We start from the raw sequence: 25805 nt of genomic DNA on the forward strand, positions 1-25805 counted from the left end.
GTTGATCTTCTTCTTCATTTCCTTGTACGATGGGTGGATGAGGCTGGCTGCAAACTCAGCCAAAGCCTGCCACTTCTTTCCATTCCTTGGAACTCTCCATTTGCGCTGCATGTCGACGTACTTGTCGGGGTTGATCTCCAAACCAGACAATTTCAGTTTCTCCTTGTCACCTCCAATGGAGAAGCCAACAAAGGTGTAGAGCTTCTTCTCCTGCAGGAGCGGGCGGAGTTCCTTAGGCCTGCATCAAATTAATCTGGTGCATCAAATTCATCTACTTCAAAAACTTCAGAAACTACTAATTAGACATAAAATTCAGAACTAGTATTGCATCTACTCCAGAACTTCAGAACTAGTATTGCATCTACTTCAGAACTTCAGAACTATTGCATCTACTTGAGAAACTTCAGAAACTTCAGAACTATTGCATCTACTTGAGAAACTTCAGAAACTTCAGAACTATTGCATCTACTTGAGAAACTTCAGAAACTACTAATTAGACAGAAACTTCAGAACTTCAGAACTAGTATTGCATCTACTTCAGAACTTCAGAACTATTGCATCTGCTTCAGAAACTTCAGAAACTACAGAAACTACTAATTAGACAGAAACTTCAGAACTTCAGAACTAGTATTGCATCTACTTCAGAACTACAGAACTATTGCGTCTACTTCAGAAACTTCAGAAATTACTAATTAGACAGAAACGTCAGAACTTCAGAAACTCCAGAACTGGATGTTTTTACCATTTGGTTGCCGCGGTGATGTGGTATACCAGGACGAGATCCTCCACGCATAACTGTAGAACTGCAGCCTTTTGCGGAGGTTCATCTTCCCTCGTATACTCGACATCAACGCCGATCGACCGAGGAAACATGCCGCCGAGCCTCCTCCTGATCTCGCGGATCCTCTTGTCGGCTTCGTCTGGATTGCCGGTGCATACGACATCCAGCTTCTCCTTCAGGTGGATATCAACCATGAGCTTCACGGTGTAGTCCTGCTTCTGCCCGGGGACCGGAACGTCGTCGTCAACCACCAGCGGCTCCTTGCCAGACGCCTCACCTTGGTGATGCTTGGCAGACGGAGGGGAGTTGCTCCACGATGCCTCCGCCATTCTCTTGGCAGACGGAGGGGAGTTGCTCCACGATTCCTCCGTCATTGCCCTCCTGGCCAGCGATGGTGGAGGCAGAGGGGAGTTTCTTGATGGTGGAGGCAGAGGGAGGAAGATGGAGCGGCAATGGAATGAGGAGGGAGGCAGAGGGAGGCAGATTGAGCGGCAATGGAATAGGAGGGGAGTTCCCTGCGTCGTGGGGAGTTGCCAGTGGAAGGGAGGCGTGGGGAGTTGCCTCGAAAACTCAAACATCCTGCCCTTTGGCCCTCGAAAAATCTGGAGGGGAGACGTGGGCCCTTTGGTTTGTCCTGTTTCTGAAACAAAACAAAAAAAATAACAGCCATATTTTGCTCTCACTGCAACCATATTAAGAGATGAAAAATGGCACCAAAAAGTCACTGCAGCCATCCTAAATGGCACGAAAACAGCACCAAAACAACATTAGCCAAAACAACAAAAAATGCATCCATCGATCGTTCTTTATTTCTTCTAACATTCCGTGTTCTGTGCAGTGAGATAGACACAACACTACAAATGCAGGCTGACAACGCCCGCGATTTCATGACCATCAGGACAGACGGCGGCTTCATCCACGCTCCGGTCCCATGAGTCGAGTCGAAAGTAGTGATGCTATGTGTAGTTCTGAAACATTGATTGGCTCATGTTGTAATTAAACTTTAATGAATTGTATGTCTCTTTGGTTTGGACAGTCGTTAAACTTAGATGTAATCGATGCTATTTATTACTAGGACCATGAATTGTGCTATTAATGTCTTGCTTTTCTCTTCCAATCCTTTTGTTGCATACTTATTTATTGCTTATGTATTGTCTGTTGTTTGGCTTGTGCATAGAGATGACGTCGTATGTCGTGTACAAGGGTAAGGTTCCCGGAGTCTACGACGACTGGGAGGAGTGTCGGAGACAGGTTCACTGTTTCAGCGGTAACAGTTACAAAGGGTACACCACTAGGGCGGAGGCGGAATCTAGATACGCCCGCTATCTAGCGGGAGAGAGGAGGGAGCGTTGGAGGAACCGGATGAAGACCAGTTTCATCGCGATGATGCTCATCGTGATGACCGCAACTCTCTTCTATGTGATGGTAGTTTAGATGATCGATATCGACTTGTAATGTGAAGACAAATTCGCTACTCGCGGTCTCGAGACTTGTAATGTTCTATCTTTGTTCGGTCTTTTGAATTCGGAGACTAATATGATGAATTGTATTCGGAGAGCTATCTTCTATTGTATTGGATGAATGTGATGTTGCTGTGTGGTGCTGTCTATATTCTCTCCAATAATATATTTTGTAACCTGTGAAAATATCAGAAATGTGCATTTTTCCAACCACCTCCAAATCACCTCAGTTTTGGCACACATGATCTCTTCCACAAACAAAACTAGGTTTCCAAGTTTTTGTATTTTTTTAAATTTTTTGAATTTATAATGCCCTCTAGACTGACTGCTGAAAACATCGGTCTATGCCTCAAGGGGGCATTATAAAATAATTTTTTTCAAAATTTTCTTGCATACACATGTTTTGCACATGTGGGTCACCATGTACAAGAAAAATATGGGTGATTTGTAGGTGGTGGAAAAATTCACGTTTTTTCAAAAACTGGCTTAAGTTAGACCAAATGGTCCCTCCGGGAATGCGGGCATTTTTTCGACCACCTCCAAATCACCTCAGTTTTGGCAGACATGATCTCTTCCACAAACAAAACTAGGTTTCCAAGTTTTTGTATTTTTTTAAATTTTTTGAATTTATAATGCCCTCTAGACTGACTGCTGAAAACATCGGTCTATGCCTCAAGGGGGCATTGTAAAATAATTTTTTTCAAAATTTTCTTGCATACACATGTTTTGCACATGTGGGTCACCATGTACAAGAAAAATATGGGTGATTTGTAGGTGGTGGAAAAATTCACGTTTTGCAAAAACTGGCTTAAGTTAAGACCAAATGGTCCCTCCGGGAATGCGGGCATTTTTTCGACCACCTCCAAATCACCTCAGTTTTGGCACACATGATCTCTTCCACAAACAAATCTAGGTTTCCAAGTTTTTGTATTTTTTTAAATTTATAATGCCCTCTAGAATGACTGCTGAAAACATCGGTCTATGCCTCAAGGGGACCTGCATGCAAGAGTCGGGGACCTGCATGCAAGAGTCGGGGACCTGCATGCAATACTCGGGGACCTGCATGCAAGAGTCGGGGACCTGCATGTGAATAGTGATTCATCAAGGCCTTGACAGCTACTGGCACAGCGGCTGCTGCCCGATTTGCGTGCAGCGAAGATGAACGTGCATGGAGGTTTTTCAAAGATTTCCAAGCACACCCCAGTGGGCCCCGCTTATTTAAAAAATACGTCAGTCATTATTGCTCTGTAAATGAAGAATATGCATGATGATTATGAATATGCATGACAACCATAGTAAGGGTGAAGAATCATAGTGCCCAATTTGTCGAAATACATCATCATTCTTAAAGTTGGACATCAAATGATACACACAGAAAATGGAAACGAAAGATGTCGAACTAATACAGTAACATGCCAGTACAACCGCACTTCACTAAATTACTGTCACGGTGAAATAGAATGTAAAGACCACGTCACACAAACATGAATGGCACACGACTTTCTCTGGCTCATCGTCGGTTCATGCTGTATGTAGATATCACAGTTCAGCCTCGATATCCTACACAGAAGAATAGAATAAATCACATGGACATCAATTATGAGTAAAACACATGCAAAAAAATATGAACATATTTCGTACCTCTAGCAATTTAGCGCATTTACGTCGATTGTGACCTGGTTTCTTGCAATAGCCACAGATATTCTGTGATCTTGACTTCTTTGTCTTTGCCTGCGGCCTTTTCTTCGGTGCACCTCGTCCTGGCACATGCACGGGATCCAGAACCTTATCAACTTTCTGCGAGTGCGGCATCAACGGGCCAAACCTAATGCTGTTATGCCGAGCATTAGTTGACTCCTTGCTGTCAGCTTGTTCAAAACTTGATTGCTTGCCATGATGTTGTGCTTGCAAAAGCATCTTTAGACGGTGATAGTCCTCATCAGAGTGGCATGCCTGGAAACTTGCGGCGTGACTACAATTCCGCAACTCGCGGTACCTCTGCAGGCTTAGCGAATAGTCATACATCTGGTTTTTTCTGGTAGGTGCGTATGCACATTTTGCATTCATAGTCCACCTAGTGGGAACGCAACAACCGGGCAGAATTGTTTGTTTTAAAATCCCCAGTATGTAAAAAATGTGGGAACATGGTGTGCCTGTGCATTCCAACTTACGGTAAGAACAACTCACCCTGTGCAAAAGACCTCCTTGCTCTTCAATGCGCACTCCAAACTTTTTATCCATTCTTTCCTGCTTGGACACAACATAAGTGGAATCTTCTGATCCATCTAGTATCTCTCTAATCTGACATTTGCTGACAGCATCTATGCTCCATAAGACCATCTTAAAGACACTAGGTGTGAAAACTGTTGCGGCGTGTTTCTCAAGCGGCGAAGCATTTTCCTCTGTAAATGGAACGGACTGCAAGGCTTTGACGTCATGGAGAGCTTCGTTAATCCGTCGCGACGCAAGGCAACGCTCATAGTGCTCTAGCATTTCAAACAATGACATCTTACCCTCAAGATGCGTATGTAGCACAGAGTTCAAGCTCTCACTCCTCTGATTGCTGCTCAATCCTAGGAAACAACGCCCCTCAAGATATGGAGCACACCACAACTTTCTCATCTGATACATCTGATGCAGCCAAGACTCCTCACTGGTTACTTTATTCCGTTGTAAGAATTGTATCCATTTTATCTCATGCTCTTCAATGGAAGAAGTATCATAAATGAAAGATCTGAATTCCTCCTTTACGTCATCATCATGCAGACGGCGTACAATGTTCTGCTGAATGTGCCATATACATAGTCTATGGTTTGAGTCTGGCCAGACCACCCTTATTGCTCTCTGCATTGCAAGGTCCCCATCTGTGATCATAGATATCGGATGCTTCTGTGCCATCCAATCAGAAAAGGTCCGCAACATCCACTCGTATGCCTGGCTTGTTTCATGAGAAATTATACCACAGCCAAATATAACAGTGCTGCGGTGGTGATTCAACCCGACAAAAGGCACGAATGGCAGATTGTATTTGTTGGTTCTGTATGTGCTATCGAAAACAATGACGTCTCCGAAAGCCTCGTAGTCAAGTCGCGATTGACTATCAGCCCAGAACAGTCCCTTCAGATGGCCATGCTCGTCTACCAAGTACTTGAAGAAAAAATCCACATCTTGCTCTCGCCTCGCCATCATGTGCATGATCACCGTTTTAGCATCACCGGCACTGATTGTCTCCTGCTTATTAGCATGGCAGAAATTATAAACGTCCCTCTTTATGCATCCAACCTTATCAAATCCACCGTATTGGAAGCACAAAATATCCATAATACGGTATTTGCGGATCCCACATTTTTCCATGTCCGCAATGTCCGCTTTCTGCTCATCGCTAATTCGTCTGTGCGAACGCAACAAACAAGAAAGATCCCGTGGGGCTAGAGGATGGCTGTGCTCATCGATGAAATCCTTGACAAACCACCGGCCGGTTTCCTCCTGTCTCATAATGACCAATTTAGCATTACACCTAACACGAGTTAAACTTCGTGGCCTCCTCTTTCTATCTTCCATCTTTCTTTTCATGTGCTTATCTTCGCGAAACCCTTGACGACTACACACAATTTTCCTTAAAATTATGTATTTGTTGGATCCATCCCACTCAACGTAGCTTTTCCTCACACTAAAACCTTTTTCAAGAGCATATTTGTTGTAGAATTCATAGCCTTCAGCCTCACTATCAAACATTTTGCTGACAACATTTACATACTCGAACATACTCTCATCACTTGCATACGCCATGTCTTCCTGCATATGACATGTGAGGGAAACCAATCATCAACATCTTTCTGTTTATCAATGTTGCAGGTGTAAAATAGCTCATAGGCAAAGACAAGTGCATGGAAAAGACTTTGCTGGTTTGACATGTGAGGGAAACCAATCATCAACGTCCAACAAGTACTATCCTAGCATGGATGATGACTCTAATAAACTGGATTCATACCTGGTACGCGCGAAGAGATGGGATCGCCCGCCGCCGTCGCCGCCTATTCAGCCGGCGCAGATCCGGCCTTCTTCTTCTTCGGTGACAGCGTGGGGGGCTGGGGTTGGTTGGGTGGAGGACGAGGATGATGAATTTATTCCTCTCACCAGGCAGGTCGAGGACGGAGAAGGTCAGGAGCGGCGACGAATAGATCGGAGGAGGTTTCTGATCTGGATCGAGTATACATGGATCTGGTCCTCGGGTGATCGGTTCAAGAAAAGATTTTTGCCCCTGGACCATTATGCCCTTATCGCTTAAATTTAATCAAGTTTAATTCCCCGCAAGATCGGACGGCTAATAATAATCAGACGTCATCAGACATGTAAGTACCGCTAAGTACTCTGAGTACTAACCCAATCACCGTAAAACAGCTCTATAAAATAACAAGGAATGAGAGCTTTGACAAACTTTTACACATTGCTAATGTAACTTGTCAAGGGAAACTAAACAAGCTACCATTTTTCAGTGCCAGGAAACAACTAATGCTAAATATAACCAAACTTAGCCAATTATTTATGTACACTAAATCCAAATAAAACTAATGAACATTCTCTCTCTTGGCTCATTATAAGTGAAAGTGTAGCGCAGTTTTGTGAGGTTAGGACTGAATATCAACAAAAGAAAGAGCATGAAAGAACAAATAACATCTACCTCTTGGCTCAACCTGTTCTAGCTAATTAGTAGGCTTAACGAACTCAGTATGTCTCCAAGCAAAATGACCAATGAGCAGTTTCTGCTACCTATCAATTTAGTTCCACTATTTAGTTTCAGGCATAAGCAGTTTCTGCTACCTATCAATTTCATATAAGCATTTTATCTTAGAATTTTGCATGGTCTCAAAGAATGTGCACCAGTAATTAATATTCACAGCCATTCTTACCTCAAAACTGTATCTACTGGATCCAAACAAGCTTCGATGATCCTCATAGCGAAGCTTCAGTTGCTTTCAGTGGCATGAAAAGTACGAAAGAATAACCTATTCTCAATCCTGTATAAGACTCTCGTTTAAAGCCTCTATCCGATTTTGAATCCTTGCTATCAAAATAGAAATGTCACTCTGCACAAAAGTTATTCTTCCACTAAGCGACCTGAGCAAATAAACACTCCTGGCCAAGATCAAGGCCTCGACCACAAACACACAGTCATCTTTCGAATATGTCTTCAAATTAAATGTCTTTGTGGGAGAAAATATGTAGAATCTCCTGTTGTCGGACATACTATCCCGAAATGAGGACACCTAGAGACATAAGAACAAATTAGGACCACTATATTAATGACGAAGAAAGCTTTCGATGAAATTTCATCTAAACCACCACATTTCATCTGAATAACATAGGATTTTAAACAAACTGTTAGTGCACAACAAGATGATGACAGCAAGGAAGGAAATTCATAATTAGAGGTCTATCTTCGAGCGGTACCATAGATGTATTGAAAAGAGCTGCGGCGTAGATTTTGTCGATACTCAGGCTCTGGAATTCCTGGAATTGTCAGCATCAGATGCATTGATTATCTTATTATAAGGAATTCTGACTTTTGTTGGGATATTCTGCAACTTTCAGTAATATAAGACAACAGTTTCAGCTGAGGGTTTAAATAACTAATGATTGTAGATAAAGTAAGTAGGGTAAAGGGACTACGAAAACATGGATGTCTTTTATACATATGAACACACCTGGTTTATACACAATTGGCTACTATGCCTATATAGGATCACAGGTACACAGTTTATCTACTTTGGATGAAACAAACATACTCTTTATTTACCAACTAAACAAAATAGCTGGAGTACCAAGGTATATCGTGTAAACTATCTGCTCCAGTAAGTTTCATATGGAACGTGCTACTTATTAACCAAACTGATTATACTATCTTTACCTGGGAAAGGAGAGAAATTGTAAAATGGGTTAGTTATAGAAAGAGAGCTAGCCTGAGTAATTGTTTGGAGTTGGTTGTTAGTTGATGATGCAGGACCTGGCGAGTCTTGTTCATATAGTCCTCCAGTGGCCATGGTCTTCTTCTGTAACAGCAACATAGTATAGTGGTCAAAGTAACCTCTAATTGCCAGTGTTAATCTTGTACTGAACACCATGTGGACACCGATCGTTGAAGCAAGCACATGACAAACTTATAACAACATATATTCTGAAATCAGAGAAGCAGAGCTGGCCAGAGAAGTAAATCATTCTCTGATGCTGCAGCAACTACGATTATAAGACAAACTATCAACTATTGCACTATATCTCAAGAATTTATAGTGTAGTCACCAAAAAAGGTGGTAAACACGGCAACATCAATCTTACAAATTCAACAACTGCCGACTGATAATGTTTTAGTCCTTTTGGTTTACTATAAGTCAGAGGAACCGTAACAAAATTGCTTTTTCGTCAATAGCATCAAGTGACTCCTTGAACTTGGAATTAAGAAAGGATGCCAGAAGGCAAAAATGAGAACACCATGCAACATCACAAAAGAACTCTAAACATTATGGCAGTTTCTTTTGAACTAAAAGTTAATAGAATTCTTCACAACCACTAGTAGAAAAAGGGCCTATTGTCCCGGTTCGTAAGGGCCTTTTGTCCCGGTTCCTGAACCGGGACTAAAGGGTCGGTACTAATGCCCTGTCCCTTTAGTCCTGGTTCAATCCAGAACCGGGACAGATGGGCCTCCACGTGGCCTGTGAGCGGAGCCCAGGCAGGAGGGCCTTTGGTCCCGGTTGGTGGCACCAACCGGGACCAATAGGCATCCACGCGTCAGCATTTCTGTTGCTGGGGTTTTTGTTTTTTTTTAAAGGGGGGGGGGGTTGGGGGATTTTGGGGGGTTAATTTAGGTGTTTCATATATTGTGTTAGCTAGCTATAATTAATAGAGAGAAGTGTCCTCTCTTATGTCCGTGCTTGGTGGACGCTACATACTATACATACGTACAGAGAGGACTAGACACGCTAGCTAGCTAGTAAGCAAACGAAGGAAACTGAAGATCGTCATGGACATATATGCATACAGAGAGAAGTGATATCGACCACCTCTCCTTCTCCGAGAGATTGGTCGAACAACAAGTTCTCGTATATCTATCCGACACTACCGGCTACATATATACAATAATTATCTCTTACAAATATAATATCCTAACATGCGTACTCATGGTCCATATAGTATTCTCCGTCTTCAGCGATCACGTGGTCAAGAAAGAATGCCGCCAATTCCTCTTGAATTGCTCGCATGCGAGCTGGTGCTAGGAGTTCATCCCGCTTCCGAAACATCTAATTTGAGCTGTTGTACTGTTGGCGTCATTTCGTTGAACCGATGGGTTTTATTAAAAGAGTAAATAAGAGCTCCCTCCGCTCTCTCTCCCCGTTTCGTCGGCCACGGAGCTGCTCGCGGCCAATCCCTCCACCCTCCAGCCTCCCTCCCGGCAACCCCGACCCCATCCTAGGTGCGGCGATGGGCGACGGAGGCGGCGCTCGCGGGGGCGGCCGCTGGTAGCGACATCGTAGGACGTCAACGCGCCTAAGATCCCTGGCTGCTCGAACGATTTCATGCTCGTACGCCCCCTCCCCCTCCTCCCCGCCTTTCCCAAGCAAGTGGAGCGGCTGCCCCAGTTCCTGATTTCGAGTCCATGGCCGGGTGACCGGTGGAGCTCTGTTCTGGCGGGCACGCGACCGCAGAGCCTCCCGATTCTGAACCCGTGACCGTGTGGCCCGCGGAGCTCCGTTCTGGTCGGGCGCGTGACCTCGGAGACTCCCGATACCAAGCCCATGGCCGGGTGGCTGGCGGAGCTCTGTTCTGGCCGTTCCTCAGCCCGTGTGGTGCCAACGACCCTGTCCACCCGGCGCCACCGACCGTTCTCCCCCAATGGCCTCCTACAAGCACAACTATGAGATGTTCATGTCGTCGTCTACTGCACTTCACTATTTTGTGCTTTTTGTGAAGATAAATGGAAGTGCAAATGCAGTCCGCTAGTGATTTGCTCTTGAGGTTCATTTTACTTATGTTTGTAGGAAAAAAGGGTGGTGTGCTTCAGTTGGATCCCCCGTTACTAAAAAATCTTGTTGAAAAACTGCAGTTTGTTGTAAAGATATATGTTTGAGTGTACGCCCTTTTGCTCTCTACCTCCACTGTCTATAGTTCTGTGGTATTCTCTGAGTACTTGTCAATGTATGTCTAGGGGCAAGTGCGCTGATGTGCTACCCATTTCCGTCAACATATTCAGGACTTCAGGCAGGCTGTTGTTCAGCTCAAGCAAGCCACTAATCAGTTAAAGGAAATTTGGCAGCGGCCACCTGCTGACTTTGTCAAAGTTAACTTTGATGCCGCCTTTTATGCGGATACTGGACAGGGAGCCTGGGGGTGTGTTTTTCGTTCAGATCAAGGTGATTTCTTGGCGGCCAGATGGATATATGCAGCACATATCGGGACCTCTGCATGCTGAGACGATGACAGGTTTGAGGGCAGCAGAAGCGAGTGCTGAATTTGGCCTACACAGAGTGGTACCCGAATCTGACTCCAGGGTCCTTGTCCAAGCTCTGAACTCTGATGATTATGACCGGGCCACGATTGGCGTCCTGTTACACGAGATGCGTAGTGTATGTCATGCAAACTTTGAGTCATTTAGTTTCAATTTTTGTAAAAGGGACTGTAATAAGGCAGCCCATGAACTAGTCGTGTTTGGCTTCAGGGCAAGAGGTGTTGATCTTTCATGGATCGAGCAGGCTCCAGACTGTGTTTCAGTGCTAGTCGCCAGCGAGATCGCTGCGCGGGTTTAGTAATAGAATGAATTTTCTGGTAAAAAAAAAGAAGCTGAGAATTGCCTATTATAGAGTGAAAGATTTAACAACGAGAATGCTGAGTTTGAGCAAGCTTCCTTCAGAAAAGGTATAGTTCCTTGTCTCTGACCTCTTTCTTGTGTGCCTGTCGCTAGCTAGCGATGTTTTTGCTATGAATTTTTTTGTGAAGTTCACCCTCGGTATGGATAGCATGTCATGGACCCTCTGTTCCTAGGGGGCTGATTGTATTTTTATGAGGAGGATATAATTATTTTTAGCAGTTCATCACGCCATCGTGTTAGTATTGTTGAACTGATTAATTCGAGCGTTTGTACTGATACTGTCATTTCGTTGTACTGATTCTGAGGACAAAATACGAATCTTTGAAGCACTAGGGGGGTAACCATTGCATAGGACTTCATGTGTGCCTTCATCATAGAAAAATAGACTGAATATCGCCAAGTTCTAAAGCTGAATAAAAATGAATCATACAGAATATTGTCAAAACCCCGCATTTTTCTCACTAAAGCAAACTTATGTACTTGCATACAACCCTCTTTGAACCTGGACGACACCTACTGCTCATCTTGGACGATGACCAGTGCTCAACTCGAACGGAGGACGTTGTCGTTGCCTTTTAACCATGAATGCTTCTAAAGACACTGGGAATTACTTCAAAACTACTTTATACTCCCTCCATCCCAAAATAAGTGTCTCAACTTTGTACTAAATATAAAAGAAAATATTTTATGTGTTTTCTTCTTGAACTTCTAATTTTTCTTTTGCATCAAAGTTCTGCACTTCATTCTTTCTGCAACTTGACCTTTTTATGATCTAAACTTTCACAAGCTATTTTCTTTCTAGCAGTAAGTGTTCTTTTCTTCTAGGCATTCATTTTTTGTACCTTTTGCACAATAATATTCAAACTTATGGTACTAGAGAGTTTGTACTTCTCAAAAAATAATCACTTGAAACTCTTTTTGTTTTAGTTTTAAATTTTCCTTCTCATCCTTATTGAAGGCGTCATCGCCATCATACCTGCATGGTTTATATAGTTGAACGGACTTATATTTTTTTACCATTCCCTTGTTTTAAAACTTCTGTTTTCTTCTCCACACTTTCTACCGTACAAGTCTGGAATGATATTTTCACTATTTTTCTTTGTTACCTCATCGAACAGGGGAACAACACATTATAAGAAACAAAATACACATTTGAAGAAACAAAATAGGGGGATAACCATTGCACATGATCTCATGTGTGCCTTCCTCATAGAAAAATAGAGTGGATATCTCCAAGTTCTAAGGTTGAGCAAATCAAACATACAGAACATTGTCCAAAAACCTGCATTTTTTCTCACTGAAACAAACTTCTGTACTTGCATACAATCCTCTTTGAAGTTGGACGGCATCTAGCGCTCAACTTGGACGATGACCAGTGCTCAACTTGAACGGAGGAGATTGTCGTTGCTTTTAACCATGAATGCTTCTAAAGACACTAGGAATTGCTTCAAAACTTCTTTATACTTTTCAACATGAGGGTTCTCTCAGCTGGGCCAAGAAGTAAGCCATACATCTTATTTTTATTCTGCAAGAACGAAACACTACAATAATTAACAACTAATCTATCAGTACATCCCGAACAATTTCAGTTTTCAGAACAAACTTCCATTGATGTGTTAAACTCTGAATCTGTATATAGGACATGATGGGTCTCAGGCTACTTACAAAATAGGTTGCATTAGGGGAGAAATCACCTCTATCTCCTGCCCGGATAGAGGATACGTACTTCCAATACACGAACAACAGAACTGAAGTGGCTCTTGTCATCGATCTGTAGTCGCTCCAGCCTCCCTCGTGTTGCATTCAGGGAGAAAATAAATTAGTGACAGAAAGGGGATTTAGAGAGGAAGAGAAACAGAGGGGGAGGGCATTATTATGAAGTGCAAGATCATTATTTACTTGCAGCTGAGAAATGGATCAATGCTTAACTATAACGAAGTACAGACATAGTGAAAAAGCATCAAAATGTTGATCAACTAATACTAAATCTCTTAAAAAACCAACACTAGCATGTACTGTTTGCTTAGTCTGGGATGGACTGTCAGAATTTCTAAAGGCACTTAATTACCTTTATTGCACACATAATATTTTAGGATTTCCTCAAGATTTTGCACATTTAAAGCACAATGCAACGAAAAGAACACACAACTTGAACTGAGAATCAAAATAAAAGTTGGTGTAGCATGCCTGTGAGAGGGAGGTCGTGGGCAGCATGGCGTGCAGTGGGCCAAGGACTTAGCTATACGGGGCCGGCAGTGGCGCTAGCGCGCGAGCCCCATCCACAGTTCAGAGAGTTCAAACTAAGTGAATAGTAGTTGATCCATCAACGAGCATGAATCATAAAGAAAATGTCCAAAGAAAAATGAGATGGCGTTCTCACTGTGTGGGTGCTCAATGGGTGCAGCGCTTGGTGAAGATGGTGGTCGCAGTAACACTTGGACTGCGGTCATAGCTCGACTTGGACAGCTCCCAACGATTTGTGGATCCCCTGGCTTCTGCAAGTATGACTTGGTGAAGATGGTGCAGCAGCAAGTTCGACTTTGTGCGATAACTGTGCTGCTTGAGAACCTGGGGTGTCCATCCTCGAACTGCAGGCATGTAGATTTTCAAATGATGAAAGTCACAAAAGTGAGCTATTTTTGTTTTACTTCAAATAATTCAACATGAAAAAGACAAATACAGATAAATATTTTTTTGTGCGACATTCTGAAGCAGATGTCAGTTTGACCTTTTTAACTACTTTTTGCACAAGGAGATGATGTTATTGAACTGGCTACGTACATTCAGTTTTACCTAGTATGGTTGGACTAGTAATGCAAGCACCGCTTCCAAGGTTTTATAGAGATTAGTAGCCATCCAACTATGAAATTCATGCAAACCAATCTGCATACACTAGCAAACATTGAAACAAAGAACCCCTGTTTCTCAACTTTGAACTTTTGTATGGGTTTTCCCTCAACTTATTGTATCCGCGAGTCTGAACTGATGCAAGTATATAAGATTACCAAACATTTATTACCTGAATCTGAAAAGGATCCAAGACAGGTTGCCCTGGAACTGCAACTTGTATCTTTTACTGCTCATCTTTAACATTAAGAAAGTACTAATCAGTACTGGTATTTGTGTAAGTCATACTAATCAATACTGCTGCTTGCCATACTGATGAGCACTAGTACTGATCGCTAACACACTGATTTTTTCATCTAGTTGACTTTTAACATTATATTAGAAAAGGTGATCTACAAAATAAAAAACTAGATTAGAATAGAAGCATTGGCTTATATTAGAAACGATGAGCTATGAAATTAACAACCAAATGCGAATTTGCTTCAAGTCAGGTTTGCTATTTTCTTGAATTTGATGCATGTTGCACTATAGGACTGCTACTGGTTTGCAAGTTGGACTTGAGTACTTTTAAATTGTTTGCATAGTTTACTGCCGAAATCTAAACCACAAAGGAACACATCGGCATTACCAATCGTATATAGGAAAACTGAACTTTCTGCGTCTACTTTTGTTTTTACAGAGTGGACTTATGTTTTCTTATGTACTTGAACTATTAAAGTTTTTGAAAATTGCCACTATCACACATGTTATACTTGAAAACCCTTGCCAGACTAGGCACCCCCAAAATCCTGCACAACAAAGCATCCCCCAAGTGAACTGTAGTAGCCTCTCTCCATATATATGTCTTTTTTGCATCTCTCTCTCTATGTCTCTTTTTTGCATCTATGAGCAGTCCCCCGAAGAACTCCTGAACTTTCAGTTGGATCAAAATCTAGATTGCAAGAAAAATGGCCATCATGGATGGCAGTATGTGAACTGAAGAGTAGGAGAGGAGGAGGACGAAGGTGTTTCTCACCAATCGTGTATTGGATGGCAAGAATCCATGGATGAACAGGAGGTCGAGGCGTCGTGGAAGGAACTCTAGTGGTAGGTTTCGTTATGAGGGTTTGCATATGGATGAACTGATTGACCCATTTTTCTTGTACTGAACCTTCTTTGTATGGAAGCTTGTTTTCCAGAAATTTAAGACTATGCAAATACTATGTACAATATGGACATTTAGTAAGTCCGGACTGATCTTTTTGGCACTTTTTGCACCGAGGTAATAGAAGTGAACCTGTGATGAAGAATAGAAATCAAAAAGAATTTTTTTGGAGGTGGAATAAGACGTCGGAGATCGGGTGGACCGGCTACACCTCCTCCTCTGGACTGATTGCTCTGGCGAAGTGGAGCTGATGGAGGCGGAGATCACGAGCAGCGCGATTTGGCCACTGCAGGGAATCCTAGTGACTACCAAGTCATCCTTGCTATTCCAGGATGACGTCTAGAGCACTGCAATGGGGGTGGAGGAGCCGGTGTCGCCGGAGGGAATGGCGACTAGAGCAAATAAGTTTAGACAGAAGCTATTTGCTTTCTATTTTTGGTGGTGTTTATTCAGCAAGGGCACCAGGGATGACTAGAGCAAATAAGTTTAGCCATCCCTATGGTGTTTATTCAGGATCCATGCAAAGTAAAGTAGCATCTGTTTTCGAAATGGATGGTTATAGGTTTAGACAGAAGTTAAGTTTCAGCAATGCCCTTGCGGCAAAGCAAACTAAAATGTATCATTTTGCCTCAGGACTCTGCACATTTAAAGCATAATGCACAGAAAAGAACACACAAGTTAAACTAAAAATCAAAATAAAAGTTGGGGTAGCATGCCTGTGAGGAAGGAAGTCGAGGGCAGCAGGGTGCACAGTGGGCGAAGGACGCACAAGGAAGATGAGTTACCTCGTCGCTAGGCTGCGAGGCGACCTCCATCTCGGAGGTCCTTGGGTTGGAGTGCATCGACAACGAGTGGTGGGGCTGCAACAGGGGACAGGTTGGAGCGGTGGCCCTGCAGAGATGATGACGACATGAGGTGTTGCGGCTTGGAGCAGCAACAAGAAAAACAGAGGAACCGCCAACATGTTGCTGGCAAGGTTGCACCTGAGGTTGGAAAACATAGTTAATTAATTAACTCATCTAATGTAATCATCCAAGAGTTCTAGTCTTGGGTATGTATAACACTAAACAAAATTTTAGAAATTGAACTGAAGTAGAATGCAATGCTTTTTTTTCCTTCATGTTTCCTGCAAGCACAGAAATATTATCTTTCTTGCCGGCGAATAATAAGAGAGAACAATACTGTTATTGCACTATAGGCATCTTGTAAATAAGACATCTCTGATGACAAGTGAGGCATATTTCATTTTAAAATCAGAATACAACACAGTATCATATTTCACGAAATGACAAGACTTTTGAAGCTAAAATGATGGTAGAGCAAGCGTGTGATGTGAGGAAGTCAAGGGTTGGAAGGGTTGCCTTATTTACAAGGAGTTGGTTTGTAAGGAGACATGATGATTGTCACAGATAAAAACAAATTAAGTAGTGGTATGTGTCCCTATGTAAATGGAACCTTATGCCATCGTGAACGACATACATTTGGGTCTGCAGTTTTGTTTATTCCATGGCAATGCACATGCATTAAGCATCATATAGCATGGCCAGAGACGAATAACTCAAGACTTGTAATTTCACTGCCATTTCCAAATGCAAGTTTGTTGGGAAGTCAAAGTCATGCGCTAGATTGAGAGCGGAGGCATGCGGCAGAGAGGAAGGTTCTCTCAGGGTGGCATGATGGTCATGAGAGAATGTTTATTTAACTACCATCGTTTTATGTCCTTTTTTACTCTATATATCAGCACACCGTTATCTTATTAGAATTTGGATGCCCACATTATTATTTGGTAGAAAACAAGTGGGTATACCACAATTAATTGGGAGAAGTTTAATGAATGAGTGTTTCTCTTTATGTTTCTTCTTGGCATAAAAACATTATATTTGTTGAGGTTGAAGAATAAGGAGAGATAAACTTGCCATAAAACAACATGCATCTTTCATTAATCGCAAATAAGAAATTCAATATGCCATCATCCTTCGAGGTAGTGATAACCGTCTCATTTTCCATTCAGATATACAATACGCCATCATCTCTCGGAGTATGTGAGGACTTTTTCATAGATATTATAAAGTTTAGAAAAGATGCCAAGCAATGGTAGGATGAGATGACACTTTGTCTTTTATATTTTTTAATATATGTTTATATGTTCACTTTTATAGGTTAGAGATAAAAACATATGGCATAAAAAATGTTGATTGACAAAGTCATGGACGTACCTACGATCGAGTAGACTCAAAACTCATCGAGTTTTACACAATGAGATGCATACAGATAATTGTTATTCCTTGTATATATATGTTGTACATGATAATACAAAAGGTGTACTTCTGTTTACTTTTGCAGAGTATAAAAGAGGTAGAGATGGATTGTGTTGATGTTCAGAAAAAATCCATCGACAAGATCCCAAGGCAATATCATACAATCAGAAAAAAGCTAAAGGCCCGTGGCAACGCACGGACATTCTACTAATTTATGTATAAGATTTGTGATGAAAACGAGTGTCCAACACCAGTTTGGTTAGACAAGTTTTTTTTTTCAGCCCAAAGAGTTGATCGTGGACCGAGCCAGCCAAAGCATGCTGGACGATCTGATCTGATCTGATCGGACGGTGGCGATCCCTCCCGGCCGCGAAATAAAAGGGCCGCCCCTCCTCCTAGATCAGTCGAGTGCGCCACTTGTTAGGGTTTCCAGTTCTCCCCCACCGCCATGGAGGCTATTCGCCGGGCCGCCGCCGCCGCCCACCACCACCGCCCGGCCGTCGCCGCCCTCCACCACCGCCCGGCCGTCGCCGCCCACCACCACCGCCCGGCCGTCGCCGCCCACCACCACCGCCCGGCCGTCGCCGCCCTCCTCCACCGCCCCGGCGCCCCCATCTCCACCGCCACTGCCCGCGTCGCCGCCCTCCACCCTTCCGGCGTCCCCATCTGCACCGCTACCGCCCTCCACCGCCCCGGCGCCCCCATCCCCAGCGCCACCGCCCGTCTCCCCATCCTCAGGCGCACTCCACCCCGCGCCCACTTCACCCCGCGCCGCCTCTGTTCGCAGTCCACCGTTGACAAGGTCCGCTCCGAGATCCACCGGGTGAAGGCCGACCGGACCGATCGATTCAAACTCACCGACAACAAAATTACCCCCATCACCACCACCGTTAAAGAGATAAACAAAGACATCTCCGAGCCCAAGTATGACGCCTCGGTCGATCTTGTGAGGACCTCCATCGAAGTATGTGGACTTGTCCTTTCGTCAGGCTTGGCACTGGCTCTCGTGTCCTTCTCGGTCATGGGGTTTGGTGGAGGGCAGGGAACCAAGAGCCCCGCCTGCGTCTATGTGGACAAGGAGATGGAGTGTGTGAAAGAAGATCTCCTGAAGAAGATCGACGCCACCGGCCAGTAGAGATGAGTGCTGTGTAGTGTATGTTGTAACCATGTAGTATATGGTGTATCGGGTGAACCTTTGTTTTCTGTCAGGGATAAGTTATTAGACTTATGAACTTTGTTGGGAAGCTATTTTCTGTCAATCTTGGCTGGGGTTACTAAGACTGGACATATGTCCCATCATTTGCCCTTTATGTATGTTTTTCCTGGGGACACAAGATCTTGACCATTCTATAAATCTGCATATCGAGGTTTTGTTTTGTGATATCATGATGAAATTTGTCTGTACAGTCCAACTCATTTTGATCGACTCAGCTGCTTGTGCTAAAGGTCCTATCGAGAAGGAAACAGAGTTACCATTCTATAAATCTGCATATCGAGGCTTTGTTTTGTGATTGATCTCTCTGACTAAATTTTGGGTGAGATTTGTGATGTTCTGCGTGGGTTTTGCAGTTGTTCCACTAGTCCTTTGCTTTGACGGGGGGCTGGGTCATCTCCAGCAAGGAAGAGTACAAAGGTATTTGCTTGCTTGTTTTATTTGATGGGTTTAGCGGGTGGTTGCGTTTCTGACTCTGAATCTGATCTGCTAAGGCTGTGAGACGATTGTATGTTTTGAGAGTACATGCAACATGTTTTGGGAGGAGAATTGACTTTGTATTGTCTTCTTGCCTTTTATGTTATGTGATTTTTGTAGATGAACTGCATTTGCAACATTGAGAAAATATAGCAACTGTCTGCATTGGGGTAATTATATCAATATCCCCATGATTCTGCATTGAGTTAATTAAAATTGTTCCTTTATGAACCGTTCCCTGCTAGCACAACATATGATCGACGCAAAGTGCAGCGTCTCGCTCTTCACTACCTAACATTACTAGCTGATTTATGGCTCTGCAACCTTAGACTTGATTTTTTGGCCGGGATTCTTATGGTACGAATGCAATGTTGATTTGTGAGTACAGCGATTAGTAGATTGCTATAGGTGTTAAAATCATGTTCTTTGCAACTCTTGCCATTTAGTTCATTCATGTTCATGCCCTGTTTTTCTTCCTACTGAATTGGCATTGCTGCGTCAAACTTAGCCTCTTGCCATATAGTTCATTCATGTTTAAACGCAGCAATGCCATGTTCATGGTCGTAGAAGCCGGATAACGAGGAGGAGAAGCGCAAAGCAAACTTTTGTCTCCGCTAACGATTTTGAGCCAGCACTTATTCCATCAAAGACTATTCCTGACCCTGACAAGAAGCCAGATGACTGGGATGAGAGAGCTAAAATCCCTGATCCAGATGCCGTGAAGCCTGATGACTGGGATGAGAATGCCCCAATCGAAATTGTGGATGAGAAGGCCACCAAGCCAGAAGGATGGTTAGTTGATGAGCCTGAGGAAATTGATGATCCAGAGGCTGCTAGTCCTGATAGGACTGGGATGATGAGGAGGATGGCGAATGGGAGGCACCAAAGATGGACAACCAACCCCAAGTGCAAAAAGGCACCTGGATGTGGTAAATGGAAGAAGCCAATGAAGGATAACCCTGCCTACAAGGGCAAGTGGCATGCCCCCTTGATTGACAACCCCAACTACAAGGGAAGCTGGAAGCCCCAAGAAATCCCCAACCTTGAGTACTACATTGAGCTTGACAAGCCTGACTTTGATCCAATTGCCGCTATCTGAATTGAGATCTGGACAATGCATGATGGCATCCTGTTTGAGAACATTCTTATTGCCGATGATGAGAAGGTAGCCACATCTATCCTGGAGAAGACATGGAAGCCAAAGTTTGATGTTGAGAAGGAAAAGCAGAAGGCTGAGGAGGCTGCAGCAGGTGCATCATAAGGGCTTCCAGGTAATTCATTCTTCTGATGTTTTCCATACATTAAATGTTTGACATCCCTTCAGTGAAGCAACAACCTTTCTTGACATTGTCAGATTCATGTTTTGTTCCATATCTCCAGCAATTATTTTTATTAAATCCTTCATTGTATCACTGCTTGCATGCATTGTTTTTAAGGCGTCCTGCCTTGGACGCTTAGGCGATAAGGCGCCCCCCCAGCGCCTTACAAATATGCCCGCCTTAGGCGCTTAGGCGTCGCCTAGGCGATAAGGCGCCCCCCAGCGCCTTAGGTCGCCTTACCGCCTTAAAAACAATGCTTGCATGTTATCACTGACCGATTTGGTATGCACACTGCAGAGGATCTTCGACATTTTGTACAAGGTTGCAGACATCCCGTTGTTGGAACCATACAGGACCAAGATCATTGTAGGGCTCAAGATCCTTTCTTATATCCTGTGTTCAAACAGTTTGGTGTCTTCTGAAAATGACATCTAATTTCTCTTTGTTTCCAGGGATGTGATTGAGAAGGGAGAGACACAGCCAAACATTCTAATTTCGATTTTGGCCTCAGTTATTGTCATCGTTGTGACTGTACTCTTCAGAACCCTTTCAAAACTCTTTTTGGTGGCAAGGAGCTAGTGGTACGTTATTCTTTCCACACTTGATATTACAGTATTGCCTAAAACCTGAACAAACGACTGACTGTAACTCATTTTGATCATCTTATCAACATGACAACATATCCGCAGACTCAGCTGCTAGTGGTAAAGGTCCTATCAAGAAGGAAACAGATTTACCTTCACCCGGAGCTACGCCGCCCCGCGTATGGGATTTTTTTTACAATTGTCATGGTTGGGTGTACAGATTGGTAGTTTTGACATGGTCAGTACCAAATCGTGCAAATTGTAGTGCGATTTTTTACAGAGCAAATGTTTTTGTTCAAACAGTTTGGATCCTTTGGCCCAATGGCGTAATCATGTTCGAGTCCCTGCTGTTTTAATGTCTGCTAGCTTGACAAAAGAAACTTGTTTACAGCTTTCATTGCCAAAGGACATGTATGTTTGCGCAATCTATAATACCTAAATAGTTCATCCCCACTATCCTATTTCTCTTCACATGCAGCCTATCCACCTCAGCAACTTGCCACATCATCAATTATTTTCTCATTTAGCTAATTTTATTAGCATCTAGACTTGCATGTGGTTGCTCTGTTTCCAGTCCTAAATTACCACCGAAGCTCAGTGGTGTCCAACCGCAAACAGAAGCCCAATCGTCCTGCCACCAGCATCCTTTCCGTTTCCTCTCTCTCTTCGTAAATAAAGGACCAATCTTCTTCCCTGGCAATAGTATGGAGTGCGGTGGATAGGAAGCAATCTCTTTGTGTGGTCCGCCCCTCTGGCAGGTCGCCGGTCCGCGGCACCTACCCTCCTCTTCCGACTCTGCGGGCGGTGCCCGCCACCTCCCCGATCTCTGTGTGTGGTCCGCCCCTCTGGCACGGTCGCCGGTCCACGGCACCTCTGCCGCCTCCCCTCGATCTCTGCGTGTGGTCAGCCCCTTTGGCACGGTCGTCTGTCCACGACACGTCCTCTTCTCGTCCGCCTCTGCCGCTGCTGCGCGCTGCCTTCCCTCCTCCTCCGCCCCTGCAACTGTCCTTGGTGGCCTGTGTCGAACCCTGCTTCGTTCGCCGCTTCGGCAGATGGAAGGCATGAGTTTGTGGCCTATGTTTGTCTGCTGGCTCCTGGAAGGATGCTTTGCCCAGCGACTGAACCATGGACGGACGCCGCGCCGGCCAAGTGCCCAGCCAGTGGACAACTTCCTTTTCGGCCTCGAAGGTATGGGTGGGCTAATGGTAACGCAGGGTAGGCCCTCCATTAACAACCACGGCTTACAACAACGTTGGATCGACCTCGAGCGTGTACAAACATAGATATAGCGTGAACTAGAAAATCTAATTTGTGGTCTGCGTCCTCCTCCAACATCACCCACACCAAAGGCGGTGCGCTGCCCCCTCTATCTCCTTAGATGTGAGCGATTTTTTGAGTTAATTTCGGTTTTAAACTCTGATTTGTGTATTGTAGGAAGCCTTTTTTTGGATGAAAGGTTTATGTTCCGTCTCCATGCACCTCTCACTGGCAGCAAGTCTGGTCAGTCTCTCACATCCACAGTCCTCTGTAACTTAAGCACTGTCAGCAAGAATGTGTCGAGATATGATGGGCTGTTCTCATATCTCCCATTCGGATGATTTTGATTGCAAGCACTGTCAGCACAAATCCTATTTTTCAGATCTTGGAGTACTGTTTGTCCATCTTGTATAATGCTTTGCCTTTCATCGATGCCTCTGAATATTTGTGCATGTCTCGCTGTGGCTCTGTGCTTGCTTACTAATCAACCCATCAGCCTTTTGAATTTTTGAGGAGCCTGCTTTCATGTATCTTGCCAAAGTGACACCCGTGAAAGTTATTTCTCTATTATTTTAGTAAACTATTTGGTGTATTCTAGACAATTCATGTTTAAGGGAAAGCATAACTTTATAGATTGATGCTGCTTCTGAAATGTTTTATTTGTTAGCAGGTACTTCTCTCTGCATTTACAGGTAAACAAAAATATTATAGTAAGGGCTCACAACTGATTTGACAAAATCAACATCAGTTATGTAGGCATCATGGATGTGATTCTAAAGTTACAGAAGTATATAGGAAGCCAGATCAATTTCTGAATTACTATAACCTTTTTTCTTAGATAGACCTAGCAATTCGGATCCGATGTACCAACTTGTGGAATTATTCTTTACAGTGAAGAGTTTGTTTAAGGATATTTATCGTCTATAGTTTCTATCTCTCAGTAAGGTCCCTGTATGGTTTTGCCAGTTTCACAACTAGCCAGATACGTGCTAGGAGGAATGTCAATTTTTAGCACGTCGTGAAGATCTAGAACAACTTTTTTTTTGACATAAAAAATAATTTGTTGTGCAAATTTTTGTTAGAATCAAGACTTCAGGAAGTAGAGAATGATTCATAATTAGTAGTGGCTATCCGGGTCAGGAGTTCAGCTTAGAGTAGAGACTAGAGGAGGATAGCTTGTATTGGCGATCACAAGAGCAAACTCTGGAGACTTGTTCCAATTCATAAATGGGCTCTACTTGTTGTGCTAACATATGACTTATATTTGTCGTATTTATCATATATTTGGTGACAAACAAGTTTCTCTTGATTTCTGGTAGCTAATACAATGCCTGTTCCGCATAAACGTCAACTCGTTTTTTTGTTATCTGAAGCTGTAGGTCAAACACTTGCAATTGCAGGTTGCTTTCTGTATGTGCTTTCGACAGTGTTTTCAATTTTTTAATGGGAACGATTGTGGACGCCCTTTACTTTATGTGCAGGCCACCATCATAAACCATTACACAAAATTGTCTTTTCTTTATGACCGAAGTCATGTCTGCACAGATATTTACCCAATTCAGTTAGACAGGGCATCAATCATCTGATTAATTTGGACCAATTCGATTCAGCCAGTCCGACTCTATTAGATTAATCTCTTTCATGGTGGTTTGAAGAAAACCACAAGTAGTGGATTTTACACTGAAAATGAACTCTTTTTTGTGCTGGTACAACTCATGCATCAAGACAATTTGGAAAACCCAAGTTTGAATACCCGTAATACAGATTTTCTAGGCAGGCATGCAGTTTTGCAGACTTTTGATGTTGGTTCCCTTTGGGAAACACATATCATGTGTTGATAAATTTAAGCTGGTTGGGACTTGTGGACTGGAAAACAATTGTTATCCATAGCCAGCATACCCCTGAAGCTGTATAAACTCTTCCAATTATGTGCTTAATCCACCTTCATTGTTGCCAGTTCTTTAGTACTTTGCACACCAGTTTTTGCGATAACAACATTAACAGTATCCTACCTTCTCAATCTTAGGTGCCAGCCTTCTTGTGTATCACCTATTTATGTACCCACCCATCATTAAAGTTGAAGTTATTGGACCTATCTAATCTTCTAGGTTTGTATGCCTGAAATATTGTGATTGACCGTGCTGTGGGTCTGTATGCCTGAAATATTGTGATTGACCTGGTAGGTTTTGCCATATCTGTTCTATTTGCCTACCCCTATATGACGTACCTGTGAGGACCTGGATTATCGGTTGTTCTGAATACTGCATCAGTCATAAAAATTAATCTGTGTGGGTATTCTTTGATCCCATTTTAAAATCCTTGTTGGCTAAAGTTTGAAGATTGACCTAGTACATAAATCATAGATTACAGTTATGCTACTTATTAGAATCGGCAGTAGTGTTTGGCCACCGCTTAGGAGTTACAGTTTCCTCTTTTATTTTGGACAAACTCGTTCTGTCTATTGCAGTAACTAAAGTTAATTTTATGTGCTCTCCATGGCTCAGGTTACCATCATCACGGGCAGTTTGATCCTTCAAAACAATGCCGTGGTATGTAACCAATAGGTTCATCCTAATGGGAATGTGTTTTATAATAGATATCTGTTGCAAATCTGCAACTGACTGGAATGTACCATAGCCTCACGACCAAAGAGGAATGTCCTTCAAGGCATTTGCCCCTGCAGGCACGGGCATTGTGTAAGTATATACCGTCTTCCTCCTAGTTTCTGCGGAAATATCCATGTGTTACTAGTAAAAATAACTTTAATAGCTCATGCTGCTACTTTAGCAACTACTCCATCCGTCCCAAAATAAGTGTCTCAACCTTATTTTGGGACGGAGGGAGTATATCTAAATGAAATGTTGCTGAAGCTGAAAAGTTAACACAGTTTTCGCAAATGCAGGTTGTGGGCGCAGAAACGCCAGCATGCTTTCTTCTTTCCAGGTAAATCCCTGTTTTAGGGAACTCCGTGTAACTTGCATTTCATGTCCTTGTTCAGCCAGCTGAGAGATCTTGTGAGGTTCTTGCTGCTGCATAATTGCTCCTCATATTCCACTGATACGATACAGGTGATGAGATGATGTTCTTTCTGCTGACTACTTGGATCTGTCCTCACATTCGAACCCTTCCTGGCCGTGCTAAATTATCTGTGAAATGATTGATGTATCCCATATTTTGATTCAGCAGGCTAGTCATATTGGCTGAAAGTATATATACGCTGTTCTAGTCACTAAAGTGCCTAGTCAAAAATTGCTGAGAGGGCACTCAAAGTGCCAAACTGAGCGCAGAGCTCATATGCTCAGTTCATCTAGGTGTTTGGTTACCTGTAAGATTGGTTCTCAGACGCGTATTTTATGGTGTACTAGCAAACACGCTCGTCTGTTGCAACGGGAGAAAAAGATCGCACCGCACACACACACTCGTCGACCCCAACAAATGACATGAAATCTTTTACGGTGCCATACGAGAAACTACATCGGGAAAAAAAAATGATTTTTCAAGTGTACTGAAGCTGTGTCTAGTTTATTTTAGGCAACAGAAATATCAACTTAGTTGCTGATATCAATTCACCTGCGTTCCTCCAGTCATACCCAACAAATAGTGCATTG

At 43.2% G+C, this 25805-nt stretch overlaps 1 protein-coding gene and 1 pseudogene across 1 annotated transcript; both read left to right on the forward strand.

Annotated features, from left to right (window-relative positions):
- Positions 1–6199: 6199 nt before the first annotated feature.
- LOC125534760 (vegetative cell wall protein gp1-like) lies at positions 6200–18739 on the forward strand. The gene is made up of 2 exons (XM_048697877.1): positions 6200–6401; positions 17729–18739. Exons 1-2 carry the CDS (start codon positions 6200–6202, stop codon positions 18172–18174), a joined length of 648 nt encoding a protein of 215 aa, XP_048553834.1. The 3' UTR covers positions 18175–18739.
- Positions 18369–25234, forward strand: LOC125534761 (annotated as a pseudogene).
- The last annotated feature ends 571 nt before the right edge of the window (positions 25235–25805 follow it).

The sequence above is a fragment of the Triticum urartu genome, chromosome 2 (genome assembly GCF_003073215.2).
Source record: "Triticum urartu cultivar G1812 chromosome 2, Tu2.1, whole genome shotgun sequence".
Taxonomy (NCBI): Eukaryota; Viridiplantae; Streptophyta; class Magnoliopsida; order Poales; family Poaceae; genus Triticum; species Triticum urartu.